At 35.3% G+C, this 15,237-nt stretch overlaps 2 protein-coding genes across 5 annotated transcripts in view; one reads left to right on the top strand and one right to left on the bottom strand.

Moving 5' to 3' along the window:
- Positions 1 to 10,460, bottom strand: part of LOC109064668 (tyrosine-protein kinase SYK) — a 24,839-nt gene extending 14,379 nt beyond the window's left edge. For 2 of the 3 annotated variants that reach the window (XM_042764578.1, XM_042764580.1), the window contains exon 1: positions 3,326 to 3,544. The gene's annotated coding sequence lies outside the window, so the exon portion shown is untranslated. Of the gene's footprint in view, positions 1 to 3,325; positions 3,545 to 10,326 lie in introns of those variants that run through there. The other variant, XM_042764579.1, reaches the window with a different exon arrangement.
- LOC109098030 (GTP-binding protein Di-Ras2-like) lies at positions 9,984 to 15,237 on the top strand. Of its 2 annotated transcripts, none has more exons than XM_019111665.2 (2): positions 9,984 to 10,194; positions 11,072 to 15,237. In XM_019111665.2, exon 2 carries the CDS (start codon positions 11,091 to 11,093, stop codon positions 11,688 to 11,690), a length of 600 nt encoding a protein of 199 aa, XP_018967210.1. In that variant the 5' UTR covers positions 9,984 to 10,194; positions 11,072 to 11,090; the 3' UTR covers positions 11,691 to 15,237. The 2 variants fall into 2 exon arrangements, with proteins under 2 accessions (XP_018967210.1, XP_018967209.1); XM_019111664.2 differs by having other exon boundaries at positions 9,985 to 10,194; positions 11,058 to 15,237.

Genomic DNA, 15,237 nt, shown 5'->3' with positions numbered 1-15,237 from the left:
TTAATACATTTTCAAAGAAGTGAAATATTATAGCAATCACTCTTTTTGTGTTTTACTAGTTTGTTTGTTTGTTCTGTTCACTCACACCTGACACGGTTTACTAACGTCTTGTTATTTTTAACATTATCTTTAGCGTTTCATTTCTGTTCCTTCACAGTGTAATGAAAATTTGCTTCACTCCAATTTTTTAATGGTTTTTCTGTAATTCCGTTGTGTTGATTATACTACTGATTTTCACGTAGCATTAATATTTTGGTAAATTATCATTGATTATGAAACATTAGTTTTTGTACTAATTTTGCATGTTTTTTTAAAGACATGCAAGACATTTGCAAGGATGGAAATATTCTAGAACATTCAGTTTAGTGATCTAACATTCCTGAATATTCTCTAATATTCTAGAAGTTTCTGGAACACTCCAGAACATTGTGGTACTAGTCATAAAAGAAAAAAAAAAGACAGACAACAGAAAATAATCCAACGGACACTTCTGAAGTTTTGGACGACTCACTGTCGATGTTAACATGTCAACATATGTGTATATATATATATATATATATATATATATATATATATATATATATACAGTATATATATTATTACTATTATTTTTTTTTTGGTGAGAACTGTTAATGATACACAAAAAGTAAAGTGATTTTTATATTCAGAATGTCAATGTTCATAAAGAAACTTAAAAATTACAAGCTTTGGTAACACTTTACAATAAGGTGTCATTTGTTAACATTAGTTAATGTATTCATTAACAATGAATAACACATTTCTTACAGTATTATTTATTAATCTTCGATAATGTTAGTTAACGAAAATACAGTTATTCATTGATCATTGTTCATGTTAGTTCACAGTGCATTAACTAATGTTAACAAGCACAACTTTTGATTTGAATTAACATTAATTAAAATTAATAAATGCTGTAGAAGTATTGTTCATGCTTAGTTCATGTTAACTAATACAATTAACTACTGTTAAATAATGAATCTTGTTGTAAAGGTTTTTTTTTTTTTTTTCATGGTGTAACTACCCATTCTTTGTTATTAAAGTTTTCCACATTTTCTAAAACATTAAACTATGAAATAACACAAATGGAAGAGCGAGAGTGCTGAATAAAATGAATCAGACAAAGACTATCTACCATACCAATGCACACTCAGGTGTTTATATATACATGCCACTTTTTTTTTTTTTTTTTTTACATTTATATGTAGCCACATTGTGTATGTATACAAAATAGAGTTTGAAAAAGGTTTTAAAGATAATCAGAAACATACATTTAATTTTTTCTTCCTCACCTTGTTAAGCAAATATTTTCTTACAAAGTAAATTACACTAACACATGTATGTGTATGTCTATGTATATTTGAAACTCTAACTCGTGTAAGAAGTTAAAAGACAAAAGACATGCGCCACTGAGAAACTAGTTCACGCAGAAAGAGGAAGCGGTCAAGTCTTTTGCAATAACATTCAGCCTCTACTATAACTTAAGACCACTCCTTGATGTTTAAGGCACTTAAAGATGATTGTATGCCAACCAGATGAAACCACTCAAGTCAAGGACTCGAAGCAAGGAGGCACAACTGAACACAACAGAGAAATTGTTTAATGCAACATTGTTGATACATAAGTTAAAAAAATAATAAATAATTAAAAAAAAAATTGTGTGGCGTCATAATCATTTTAAATTAATTGTAATAATGTCCATGCAAACTCATAACTAATGATCTATTTCTTCCATTTTAAGCTCAGTTTAAACTAATATATCATGATATGACTGTCCTAAGTTTTTGATAACCAGTAGTGGTCAGCGAAAGCCAGGCCTGAAGGAAAAACTGTACACTCTCTCAGCATTACAGTTTGCTTTATTTATTTTCATTCTGCTTCATTTTTTTCTATACATAAATTTTCCCATTATTACCAATAATGAGAATTGATGTGACTGAAGTATCAGAAAACACATCCACCGGCTTTTTGACTCACTAAAAAGCAACCTCAAACGCAAACGCTAACACAAAACCTCACGGCCTCGTTTTCACGCATGAAAGAGAAGCAAGTCGATTCCGAGTCTTAGCAGATTCATCAAATTCAACCACAAAAGATTCCATAAAGAAGAAGTCATTGTCAGTGTTACTGTAACCTAACAAAGGGTTTGTAATGGAAAGTGTGGTTGTGGCATTGTGTGAATTGCATCAAAAAATCAGTAAATGCAGCAAAGCAGCACAGTGGCTGCAATTAACCATGTATAGCTACAGAGACGTGTGCCACTGCAAGCTTTAAATTATGTAATGTGGGAATTTAACTATATGTTAGATCTACCGCATTTTGGTGCGATATCATAAAATGCATTTTATTAGGGTGTTTTGTTAAGTCAAAATGATGGCATAATAATATTATGCCCTAGATATATAAATAGGTTGCTATAAAGATCTTGAAAAAGTTTTGCTTTGTGGTAGAAAGTGATAATAATAATCAACAAACTATAATGTATATATATATATATATATATATATATATATATATATATATATTTATATTTAAAAAGTCTAAGACCAATAGTGGGAAAAGTTTTTAAGTCCATACAGTTCTTTCATTAGAAATGATATTATAACACAATCATTTATTAGCATTTAGATAAGTTTGTCGTAAAAGTTTCAAAATCCTGAAACCTTCAGGTTATATCCAAGTTAAATTATATTATATATAATAATTTATACAAAATCTCTATTGTGAATACCAAAATTCAGACATTTGGACCTCACTATATATGTTTGCACACATGCATTACATGTGAAATCTTTGATGCAAATATTCAAGATTTTTATGTAATCATTAATAAATTGTTGTTGCATTAAAAACACATTCATTAAATACATTTGTACTGAAACAATAATCAAAATCAAAGGAACTGTAAGTCCCGAAATATGACAGAGAAAAATCTGATATTCTTAAAGAAGCTTTGCTTTCTGCTTTTTTACTTCAAAGTAACTAAATAATGACAGATCAGGTAATGCCACAACAAAGTGAGATATTACACAGATCATTTCAACAGACTCACTAGAACTTCTTCCTTCAATTTTCCTTAAGATTTACAATCAGAATATATAAGAAGTAATATGAAATATCCGAAGAGAAACCATTTCAAATTGTATTGGACATTTTTTTTTTCTTCACATCAATCGCTCAGTTGCTTTAATTCACACTTAATTCACTCAGCCTTAAGAATTCAAGCAGTTTAACATCATTCCTGAGCACAACATCTTACATACACATAAAACAAATACTACATGCCAAGAAATAGACACATTCTTACCTTACAAAGCGTTTGGATTCCTCACTTTGGACAATGGCTACATACCATGTTCAAATTTCTGTTGAACTGAGCAGGATGTGGTATGAGCAGAAACTCAGTGGATAGTTTAAGAAGTTGCCAATTCAGGAACACTGAAACTGAGTGAATACTGATGCACTGAAACGGTTTTTCACCTCTGTGTTGCTGTTATTGTACTGACACAAACTTCAGTAAGTAAATGCAACTATTTGTAGACTTCCTCATTTTAAGAAACTTCTGCCTACTTCCTTCACAATTTTTTTGTCCTATCTTTGACTTCCTCTTCTATCTGAGAACGAAAACACATGATAGCAGATATTTAGTCCAAGGAGTTGCCATGAGATTTGCTAAAAATGTCATCTTCCTAGATAAAGTTTGCATTCAACAAACTTCATGCTATATACAGTCAAAATACACTGAAAACAAAACAAATTTCAAATTAAATCGAGATGATTTGTATTAATCAGTACATTCATACCAGAGAATCTGTGTCATTCACACAAACACTAAAACCATTATGGTAACACACATGATACTGAAATAATGCAATAAACATTAATTTAACAACATTAGAAGAAGAAACAGTTATTTCAACGAAAAAAAAACAAAAAACAAAACATAAAACATGAAGTGTCATGCAGGGAATTCTGGGAGTGTCAATTTACGGTTTTTCACTATAAATTGTACAATGACTTTTTCTTTCTCACTTCCAAAAACCATAATTTTAACAGTATTTTACTGTAAAATTACAGTTATTCACTGTATATAGTATGGAAACTTGCTCATAACCAATTAACAGGTTTTTACTGAAGCATTTTACAATCTTTTACTGTTAAAATCACAATCATTTTTTACAGTGCACAACTTACGCATAAATAATAAAAACCCATTAAAAAAATGCATGAACTAAACTATAAATTAACATTTGATAAGTACAAGGTTTATAATCAGTAGCAGGAAGAGCAGATGTGTTTTGTGCTTCACTGAGCTGAACCCAGCTGTGATGCTTCTGTGCAAATTTACTTTTGTTTACTCTTGTTCAAGGTGTTCTGCATTAATATCTGAGCATCCAAACTGAGATTATATAAAAATGAAGTGTATTTTAGAATTGTGATCATTATGACAAATATAAGAATCGCTAAAAGAATATATCTTATGCTTCAAATGCCAATGCAGAGGGATTTTCATCCTAGCAACAGAGAGAAATGCAGAGTTGTGCCACACAGCTGCAAGAACAATCGTATGAGAATTTCGCAACAGAGTGACATTTAAACTCTGAATCCTGAATCGCATCTTACGCCTCGTGATTGCTGTGTGGGGACCTGGCAAATGGTGGCAGCAATTCTTTCTTTCTTTCTTTCTGAGCATTCTGGATATGCACTTGAGGTACAGTAATTCTCAAAAGTGTTTTTAATTAAGTCTCTTTTGCTCGCCAGGCCTGCAATTATTTGATCAAAAATACAGTAAAAGCAGTAATATTGTGAAATATTATTGCTTTTTTTTTTAATTTACACTTTTCAGTTTGAATATATATATATATATATATATATATATATATATATATATATATATATAGATATATATATATATATATAGGCCTTGTGATGGTAAAACTTAATTTAGTCGTCATCAACATCATGACTCCAGTCTTCAGTGTCACATGATCTTTCAGAAATCATTCTGATATGCTGACTGAAGAATGCACTGAATTTTTGAGTCACCAGAAATAATTTTACTCCAAGTGCGCAAAAGGTCATGCATCGGTCTGTGAAGTTTCTTCTGTTGTCAGCAGGGGGCAACACAATGCTTGAGCTCAACTGAAACTCGTTCATAAAAGCCACATCTGTTATACCAATAGAAGCTGTGGTTAGCAGCCGTTTATTTTCCTAAACTGATAAAGTTGATTTTATCAAACAAACATGTACTGTAGTATAGACTCCGGTCTGTAATCATTTTACTGTTTGAAATCTGTAATGCAAATATGTTCATGTCAAATATTCTTCAAAAAGAAACTTATTTTTATTTTATAACTCCTTATTAAAAGTTTTCAGTAATCTATTTATGTACCAGACTTGTTCTGGTCATGCAGGACAAATTCTGCTCATTAGCTCTGCCAGGAAGTCGGCCATTATGGGTTTTGTAAAAATCACATATTCTGAACTTTTAAATACTCCTAAGGGAATCATGTGGATCAAACAGTACACCAAGACATTTTTAAATTATGAACAGATTTTTGATACCACATGTTATGTGTGCACTGAGCTGTGCTTGAGCTATGTATTTGGTCATAACATCTGCAAAAACAAAAGTGACATTTTATTCAATCTGGATAGTTTCCCAATGTTCATCAATGTTTTTCAGTTTTGTATTGATTTTTATGCCAGGTTTTTTTTTTTCTTGAGCGTCACCTGTAGAGTTGACTTTATGCCCTGTCTACTGTTGTATCTGTCACAGAAACTCAGATCTCTATTGATAACCAATGTGACAAATCTGAAACACTTGCCCATCGGTCTTTCAGAGCTAGACTGAGAGCTAGCACATGTCCTTCAGGTCATTTTAGGTTGACATGCAGACAGACACAGCTGGTGTATGTGAGAATAGAACAGATTCTCTAAAACATTTGCTTGCTATCTCATAATAGGAAACATATGGCCAACTCCTGTAATGCATTCTTTCTGAAGCCTTTAAACAGACCTGAACAGAATGACAGATACTGTAACCTCCCATTACTCTAGCGAACCGACTTCAGGAACTGTATGAGATACTGAAGGTGCAGTGACATCCAGACGGGTATTAAAGCAATAGTTCACCAAAAAATTAACATTTGCTGAAAAATTTCTCACCCTCAGTCCATCCAAGATGTAGATGAGTTTTTTTCTTCATCAGATTTAGAGAAATGTAGCACTGCACCACTTGTTCACCAGTGGATGCTTTGCAGTGAATGGGTGCCGTCAGAATGAGAGTCCAAACAGTTGATAAAAACATCCACACCACTCCAATCCATCAGTTAAAGGTATACTCCACCCCAAAATGAAAATTTCGTAATTAATCACTTACCCCCATTGTTGTTCCAAACCCATAAAAGCTCCATTCGTCTTTGGGAACACAATTTAAGATATTTTGGATGAAAATCGGGAGGCCTGTGACTGTCCCATAGACTACCAAGTAAATAACAGTGTCAAGGTCCATAAAAGGTATGAAAGTTGTCATCAGAATACTCCATCTGCCATCAGACGTGCAATCTGGGTTATATGAAGTGACAGGAACACTTTTTGTAAGCAAAGAAAACCAAAATAATGACTTTATTCAACAATTCCTTTGTCAGCAGTCTCCTCTGTGTCTCTCCATATCACTGAATGCTGCGTATGCTCTTTCAGTATCAGCAGCGCCACAAGGATGCGCTGTTTCTATGTGTATTTAGCTTAGATTTGAAATAAAACAGCGCATCCTTGAGGACAGTCTCAAGCTCGAGTCCCGGTTTTTTCCAAAATATCTTAAATTGTGTTCTGAAGACGAACAAAGCTTTCACGGGTTTGGAACGACATGGGGGTAAGTGATTAATGACAACATTTTTATTTTGGGGTGGAGTATCCCTTTAATGTTTTGTGAAGTAAAAAGATGTTTTTAACCTCAAACCTTAAATTTGAGTCCTCTATCCATAACATTTCCTGAAAAAGTTGTCTGGTCTGAATCGGGAGAGAAATCTGCACAGATCAAGCACTGTTTACAAGCCAAAACAGACCAAAAAAGAGTTAATGATGGATTTTCACTGCTTTTCACTTCATAAGATGTTAATGATGGACTGGAGTCATGTGGTTTACTTGTGGATTATTGTGACGTTTTTATCAGCTGTTTGAACTGTAAATTTTTATCAGCTGTTTTTCTGCTAAATTTCTCCAAATCTGTTCCAATGAAGAAACAAACTCATCTACATATTGGATGGCATGAAGGTGAATACATTTTTAGAAAAATTGTAACTCCATTGCAGTTATAAAGAGTTGTAGCATGTAACTCCAGTGTCGTTATAACACGAAGCGCTGACCTTCAGAAGGAAAGCGATAGCGAACCCTTACTACAGTATAGTCCACGTTAAAGCTCAGATATGCTGGGTAAACGGACAAAGCATGTTACTCACCTACCTGCTTGACTGAAACTAAAGCAAGTAATATAATTCATCTTAAGATTAAGAACTTGATATTCACACTTTCCAGCAGTTCAGAATGTGGTGAGTTAAGGAATTCAGTACCATGGACAGGTCTCATGATGAGATCAGTTGTTGACACACTCACTGCAGAAAATCCCTCATCCTGATCTAACCCAGTGGCCAGTGTACTAGTGACGAGAACATCACGCCCATAAGGCAGAGGAAGAGGTGTTCCTGAACAGAAACTCAGAGACTTGTCACCACTGTCCTTTCAAATTGAACAATTGGCACAATGTTCCTGTGAGTGACCGAAAAGTATATAATCATCCAAAACCAGTATCCTGAGATCCTTGTCTCTCAGTGATGATAAAGCTGCTTCTATGTACCTTCTGTGTATGCGATATGCTAAGGCTGAGCCCAAATAGGGAAAAAATCTGTACACTTTTGAAAAAGTTATTTCCTGTGCACACAATAAATGCTTCTGTGAGGCATCATCGAGAACTAGTCTGTGAACCAGTCGCCTAAACAAACTGAGCAAGTGAGGGTTTTGAGCAACCTGAATTTATGCTTTTTTTTAAGTGCATGTTTAGAGCTCACAAATCCAATATCATGCACAATCTCCCGTCTTTATCAGCAGATAATGGAGTAAAAATCCCTCTCAGTTTCCTCCAGTGGAGCTCTACATAATCCCTTTTCCTAAGAAGGAGGATATTTCTACCTCCAAAACTTAAGCGGATTCCCCTATAGATGCTATCTGCCTCTGTTGAAAGAAGGGGTTTCATTGTGAACTGAAGCTTGCAACCTGTGGACACCATTGTGAAACTATTGATCAAGCAGAAGATGTATGTTGAGCTGGTTCCATAGATGGTGCTGTCAACATCTGATGGGCAAAAAAAAAAAAAACACCTGCACACAATATGTTGAAATGAGTATCCCAAAGGTGCCCAGATCATCTACTATTTCTAATGGAAATTCAAAGTGCAGATTCATGCACTCTCTAATGGCTAATGGAGGAGGATTTACCACACATTCTGAGCTATATTTGTGAAATACATTTGTACATTAATTTGGGCATCATTATGCAAACACATAATGTGAGTTCTCAGCATGAAAGACCCATGACTGGAGAATCATCAATATTGAAGGATGAATTGATGAGTATAGCATAAATTAAATAAACTAAAATGTGGACTGTGTATAAAAGGATGTTAACTGTGAAAAGATGATTGATACACTCCTGCTAAGACCTCGTCGGCCAATGGCACAAATCCTCAACAAAGACTACAAGATCCAGACGAGTCCTCTGCACAATCTGATCTGTGCTGCAGCCTGGTATTCCTGCAAAGACGGCAAAGACTGCCGTCAATGACACCTTTCCCCATGGTTTAGCATTTTTAGCAGCATTGGGACAAGCCATTCACTCTGGGGTTTTGCAGATCTGGCAGCATTCACAGATCTCCTGCTCTGTCTGCTTACATGGCAGACAATCATCATATCACTGAGGCTTGAGACGTTGAGCCAGAGATCGCTCTCGCTGTAGTCCAGTCATTACTTTGGGTCGCACCATGCAAAGTGCACAGATTAAGGAGCTTCCAAAGTATTTCACACCTGAGGCGTCCCATTGCAAGATACTGAGCAAATGTTTGAAAGCAAGGGGAAAAGCCTCAGCCATTACACATACAGACCGGTTTTGATGACTGTAGCTGTGTCTAATTTCAAGGAGGTTGCATTTATTAGCCACACATGTCATTGAGGTTGTATTTCTTCAGAAAAGTAACAATTATATTCCATAGTAATAAAGAAATCAAATGACAGTAATTTATGTATCATGAGGAATAACAGTTGATGTATGTAGATGACAAATGCAGCACCTCGGAGGGCGCAGACCTCGAAATGAGACACATACCAGTACTACTAGCATACTAATCTTACTTTTTGCCGTAGAAAGATTTAAGACTAGATGTTAGAGTAGAGTAGTATGCTAGTATGCGCTTCTGAATTCAGCAACAGCTTCTGCATGAAGAACTCACAGCTCCAAATGTATATCTCTCCTTTATATTGTAACATGTGTTCATTTACACGTAAAAATATGTTTTTATGTTGTTTTCTGCTCAGTTATACAAAAAAAAAAAAATTGCATTGTTCTTGTCTCTATGAACATAAGCTATAGTTTGCTTACAGTTTACAGTTTGAGAATGTATTCTGTATCAAACATTAATCATACATGAAACTTGACATATTATAAAACTTACATTCATCAATTAAATTTTTTTCCTGAGAAGGCAATATTTTGCAGGTTTTGTAAAGTCATAGACAAAGCTGCTTATAAATGGTAAAATATAGGCTATGCATTTACCCCTGGAAAGATGCTTTTAAACCATCTGCATTGTATAAAGCGCTGAAAGAAGTCTGTATGCGTGGAAAGCACTATAAAAACGTCATGTCGAGGAATACACAGCATATATAAATGAGGGATGTATGGGGAAGCGCAGAAATCCCTCGTGACGTCACGGGGAGAGCTCGGGAGCGCGTCAGCAGCGCTTCCAGGAAACAGCGCTCGCCCTTTAAAGATCACAGTCAAGCCTCAGAAGGATCTTTAGAGGAATCGCAGACCTCCGGAAAAACAGCCGATATCCCGTCATTTCCATCGTCTATCGCGACATGACGACCGGGATTTAAAATTACGCCTTCATACGTCAACATTTAGGTGAGTTTCGAATCACATCCACGAATCGCTTTTGTTTTTATACAATATTTAGTATTTAAACCACACGCTATTTATTACGTACAGTTGATTATCTATCAAACAGTCTTAAAGGTATAGTTAGGTGACACTCACAGTTCACGGCTGATTTCTCTTTGTCCTTTATCTTTCTGCGCATCCTGCAGCATCCAACAGCGCTGCATCACACCCGAGCACTTTACTGACAAATAACATAACGGATGCAAGAATATCTGCACTCTCAGTGAATAGATGCTGCTCCCGCACTGGGGCTTTGATGTTTGTCCCGGTGCTGGCTGCACTAATCAGGGAAACCTACTGGCAGAAGTCTCTATTTAATTATATGTAAGACATTTCATTTAAAAGCTGAGTTTAGTTTGATTTGAATTGCATTAATTTTTAAATGCCTTATAGTAACTAATGTTATGTCACATTAGGTTATTCATGTTTTGTCATATTTTAAAACAACAGAAATCAGATAGTACTATCCCACTTTACAAAATAGAAACATAAAAATATAATACTATGACGTTTGGCTGACATTATGTTTAGGTGCGATGCAAATGCAATGTTTTAAATGTAAAACCTTGGTTCACTCTTAGAAAAAAAGGCACAAAAGCTGTCACTGGGATTGTAACCTTTCAAAAGGAAAAGGTTTTTTTTTTTTTTTGTTTGTTTGTTTTTGTTTTTGTTTTTTTTACCTTATTTACCTTATTTACCTTATTTAAAAGGTGCATTTTAGGTACATATTTGTACCTGAAGTGTACATATCAGTATAGGGTATCACACCAGTGGTAACTATTATAGCTTTTTTTTCTGTACTTGTATTTCATAATCATTCCTTTCAGTTGCCCCCATCCAGGTCTTTTTTATACAGCACTATGCCAGAACAAAGCAATGATTACCGGGTGGTTGTATTTGGAGCTGGAGGAGTGGGCAAAAGCTCCTTGGTCCTGCGCTTCGTGAAGGGAACGTTTCGCGAGAGCTACATCCCCACCATCGAGGACACCTACAGGCAGGTGATCAGCTGCGACAAGAGCATCTGCACGCTGCAGATCACAGACACCACGGGCAGTCACCAGTTTCCCGCCATGCAGCGTCTGTCCATCACCAAAGGCCACGCCTTCATCTTAGTGTACTCCACCACCAGCAAACAGTCTCTGGAGGAGCTCAAGCCCATCTTCGAGCAGATCTGCCTGATTAAGGGGGACATCGAGAGCATCCCAATCATGCTAGTGGGCAACAAGAACGACGAGGTGAGCGCTCGTGAAGTGGAGAGCGGTGACGGAGAGGCCATGGCCAGGAGGTGGAAGTGTGCCTTCATGGAGACGTCAGCTAAGACAAATCACAACGTTAAGGAGCTGTTTCAAGAGCTACTAAATTTAGAGAAACGCAGGACTGTAAGCCTTCAGATCGACGGCAAGAAGAGCAAGCAGCAAAAACGAGCCGAGAAGCTTAAAGGCAAATGTGTGCTCATGTAAAAAAAACAAAGTGTGCTTGGAAAATCAAAACGGTTTCACTTTCAGGACATTGATGCTCTGGCTAACACTGTTTACACCTGAAGACAAGAATATTGGACATACACTAACCACAGTGCATTTGCAGGAACAAGGATTGAGTGAGACAACTGCTGTTTACTCTGTTTACTTTTCTTTCTTCTGTGGAACACAAAAGTAACATCTTTGAAGACTATGCTGGCTGCTCTTTTTCATATTTCAAAGGTTATGCTATAAATGTGTTTCTTCAGGAATTATTTCCTTGTTCTTTGACACAATTTCCTGTGGAGAAATGCCTAAAGAACCAATGTTATCATTTTAATGATATAACTTCCCTAGCTTCTCTCAGATGTGATTGTGATGCCGCTGCAGGTTTGCACCAGATTTGACGCTGTCCTAGACCATAAAAAAGAGAAAATGCCAGGTAAACAGAGGCTAATGTGCATGAACCCAATGGCAGTACTAATACATTTTCTTTTATCAATAATCTAGACTAATGAAAGGCAGTAACGTCAGTCCTGCTCATAGCTTTAAAGCTGTAGTGTGAAGAGCAGCATTCCTTACAGCACGGGCTGGGCTACAGTATATTAATGTACTGTACAGTATAACAAATACGTCATATATGGCAGTTCATGATCGCATACATCTTCTGGATGGATGCAGCCCAGTAGTGTAGGTAGTAGTCAACTAAAATAAGCTAAAGGGTTTTTGCTTGTCGTGCAATTTATTATTAAAATAAGGCTGCTATAGTTTTATTTTACTTCCATATGCCTTAGATTGGACTTTCTTTTTAGAAAAATTAGTTTAAAAATCTGCTTTTTTGAAAAAGGGAGTTGAATATTTTCCTAGTACAGTATTTGTATCAAGGCATATTCTAATATGAAAGGAAAGATTAGCTAAATTCACATGAACATTAATTGTAAAACTTAAATGAAAATGTTCTTTGTATTTTTGTCTAGATATATCATCTATATATATTTACTTGAGAAGCAAAATGACTTAAGATATTAAATCTTAAGTTGTTTTCTTAAAAAATAAAATCTTTGCTTAAAAGAAGAAAAATATCTGTCAATGGGGTAAGAAAATTAATAATTCATTCGCAGGAAAAACAAGTATTTTTCTGGTCTCATTGGCACATATTTTTTCTTGTTTTAAGCAAAAACTAACTAAATGTTGATAATTTTTATGGAAAACAAGACTTTATATCTTAAGTAATTTTGTCTTGATTTAACAATGTTTAGATATCTGTAATTGAAAAAGACAAAAATACTAAGAAAATTAGTTTTTGGAGTGTGGCTGTTTCACTTTTGAATATTGTACACAATAATAATATTAAATATTAGTTGTTGTTTTTTTCGAGTGAACTAATATGATCTATCAACTACATGTTTAGTGAAATTTCAGCAAGTGCTTTTGAGAGCGATATATATATATATTTTGTAATTCTATATTTTAGCATGACAGTGAAATATTAATCAAGTTCAAGTGCTACACTGTATTGAAACTCACTTGTGGTTAGAGTGACTTAAACGTCTGTATATTCACTATAGTAGAGTACTGGAGACCTTTAATGCGATATTTAACTTGAATCTGTGCAAATGTTGCTCATGAGAATTTTATGGATGCAGGAATTGCTTAGTCCCAAAGCTTACAGTGGGTTTCTGTTATACAGTAGGAGTTCTGATATATATATAAAAAAATGTGATATTGTTTTGATGAAATGCCTGTATAGACATCATGTGTGCCTACAAGTTTAAATGATTGTATTATAGGTCACAAGAATAAATATTATTATGCATTAAGCTGAATCACAATAATATGTGTTACTGTACTGGGAGGCTAATGACAGCTGTCAGTTTTTCTTGAATCATACATTAACTAGAAATGTAACATTTACACATGAAACCATTTTAAGGGCTGCAGCAGAAACCTGCTACCTTTGAATTCAAACAGTTGTGTTCAATTGTTCAGGAGGAGTTGTGGTCAGTCTACCAGCTGCCACGTTTATGTGTGTACTTATTCAAACAGATGATGCTTTGACTCTGAGCAGAACTGATGCTGGTGTGTGGGGAAAGGTGGGGGAAGAATGTGTGTGGTATTTAGCCTTGTCAGAGTAATAAGCCCACCTGGCTCATTACCGGCGAGTCAAGTGGCCTGCAGTATAATAGAGCACCTGCCAGCACTTAACAAGCTCTGTCACGATGAGCTCTGCCAGCCTCCGCCAGCTTCATGCTCCATTAATCTGAGTAAAACATTCTGCTATACAGAAACAAGAAAAACTAGCAGCAGCCCGACAGTAATATGGTTAAAGGAAACAGCAGTTTATAATGACCATGTGTGTGGACCGTAAGAAAAGAAGAAGAAAAAATATGTAGACAGTTTGAAGAACAGCCAGAAATATAATTTCTATTCACAAATAATCTGTCCCTAATTGTCCAGTTAAATATGGTCTACAATATATGGAGCAAATTTGATGTCCATGAAATCAGACATCTTTGACGTCAAACCTAACATGAGATGAAATACAATACTTTTTTTTTTTTTACTAAATACAAAATTTACTAAAGACTAGATACATTTTTAAAGTTCTTTAATCCAGGTTTACACTATAGTTCCTTTACTGAATTCATATTTGTTGATAATACATTACAGTAAACTAAAATGAAAAATGTTGTTAGAGTAGCCTTTTGTTCATTGTTAGTTCATGACGGCTGCCAAACCTGCACTGAAGAAAGACTTTAGATATACAAAGAGGTGCACTCATATTACTATGAAAGGGAGAAAGTGGGGATTGTTGTATTTTGCCCCCTAGTGGTAGTCACTTTCAAATTGGTTGCAAAGCAGGCGTTACCCTTCACTTATTCATCATGTAAAACATTGAATAATGAATGTATCGACATATGCACATGAAACAAAAGATGTTATAAAATAAATAAATAAATAAATAAATAAATAAAAAACACCCAGGACTAATCACCCCTTTTAATAACTGTAAACAATTTCTTAGGACAAAATTATTCATACCGACCCATTTCACAGCATGCACTTGTCCATTAAGTCCACAAGACCGTAGGGTGTCCCATTCATCATTGTAGCTTTCAGAAGGGTGCTCACGAGTGCTTTGCGCCCTCGATGCACACTTCTGCCGAGCCTGTACTGAGGTGAGCTCCGCAGAAGACTTCTACCTGACAGTCAAAGCAGCATTACATTACAAAAATGTGGACTCAGAGGAACACCACGAGGGTTAAGAGTGTGATTTGGGACAGGGCCGTGGTCGGAACTCCATGCAGCTCACATTGGAAATGAATGACTTCCGGTCTACGTTTGTCAGAGATAGTGAAGTGTACTGAGGTTGTCAAGCATACATCATCTGCTCTGATGTATACTTTCACCACACTATCTAGATAGGCAGCTTGTGGACGATATGTTATTTCGGCTGTGTATAAAACATATATTATGTATCAAATAGTTATTTATATGTGTAAATAAGCAAGACCTTTATTACAGGACAAGGCAATGTAGCTGTTGTGGT

This window comes from Cyprinus carpio, chromosome A10, assembly GCF_018340385.1.
Source record: "Cyprinus carpio isolate SPL01 chromosome A10, ASM1834038v1, whole genome shotgun sequence".
In the NCBI taxonomy this organism is placed as follows: Eukaryota; Metazoa; Chordata; class Actinopteri; order Cypriniformes; family Cyprinidae; genus Cyprinus; species Cyprinus carpio.
The sequence above is the reverse complement of the archived record's forward strand: the minus strand, read 5'-3'. Positions and strand labels throughout refer to the sequence as shown.

Coding starts and splice junctions, on each gene's coding strand:
- LOC109098030 (XM_019111665.2), top strand. CDS start 11,091: ATGCCAGAACAAAGCAATGATTACCGGGTGGTTGTATTTGGAGCTGGA.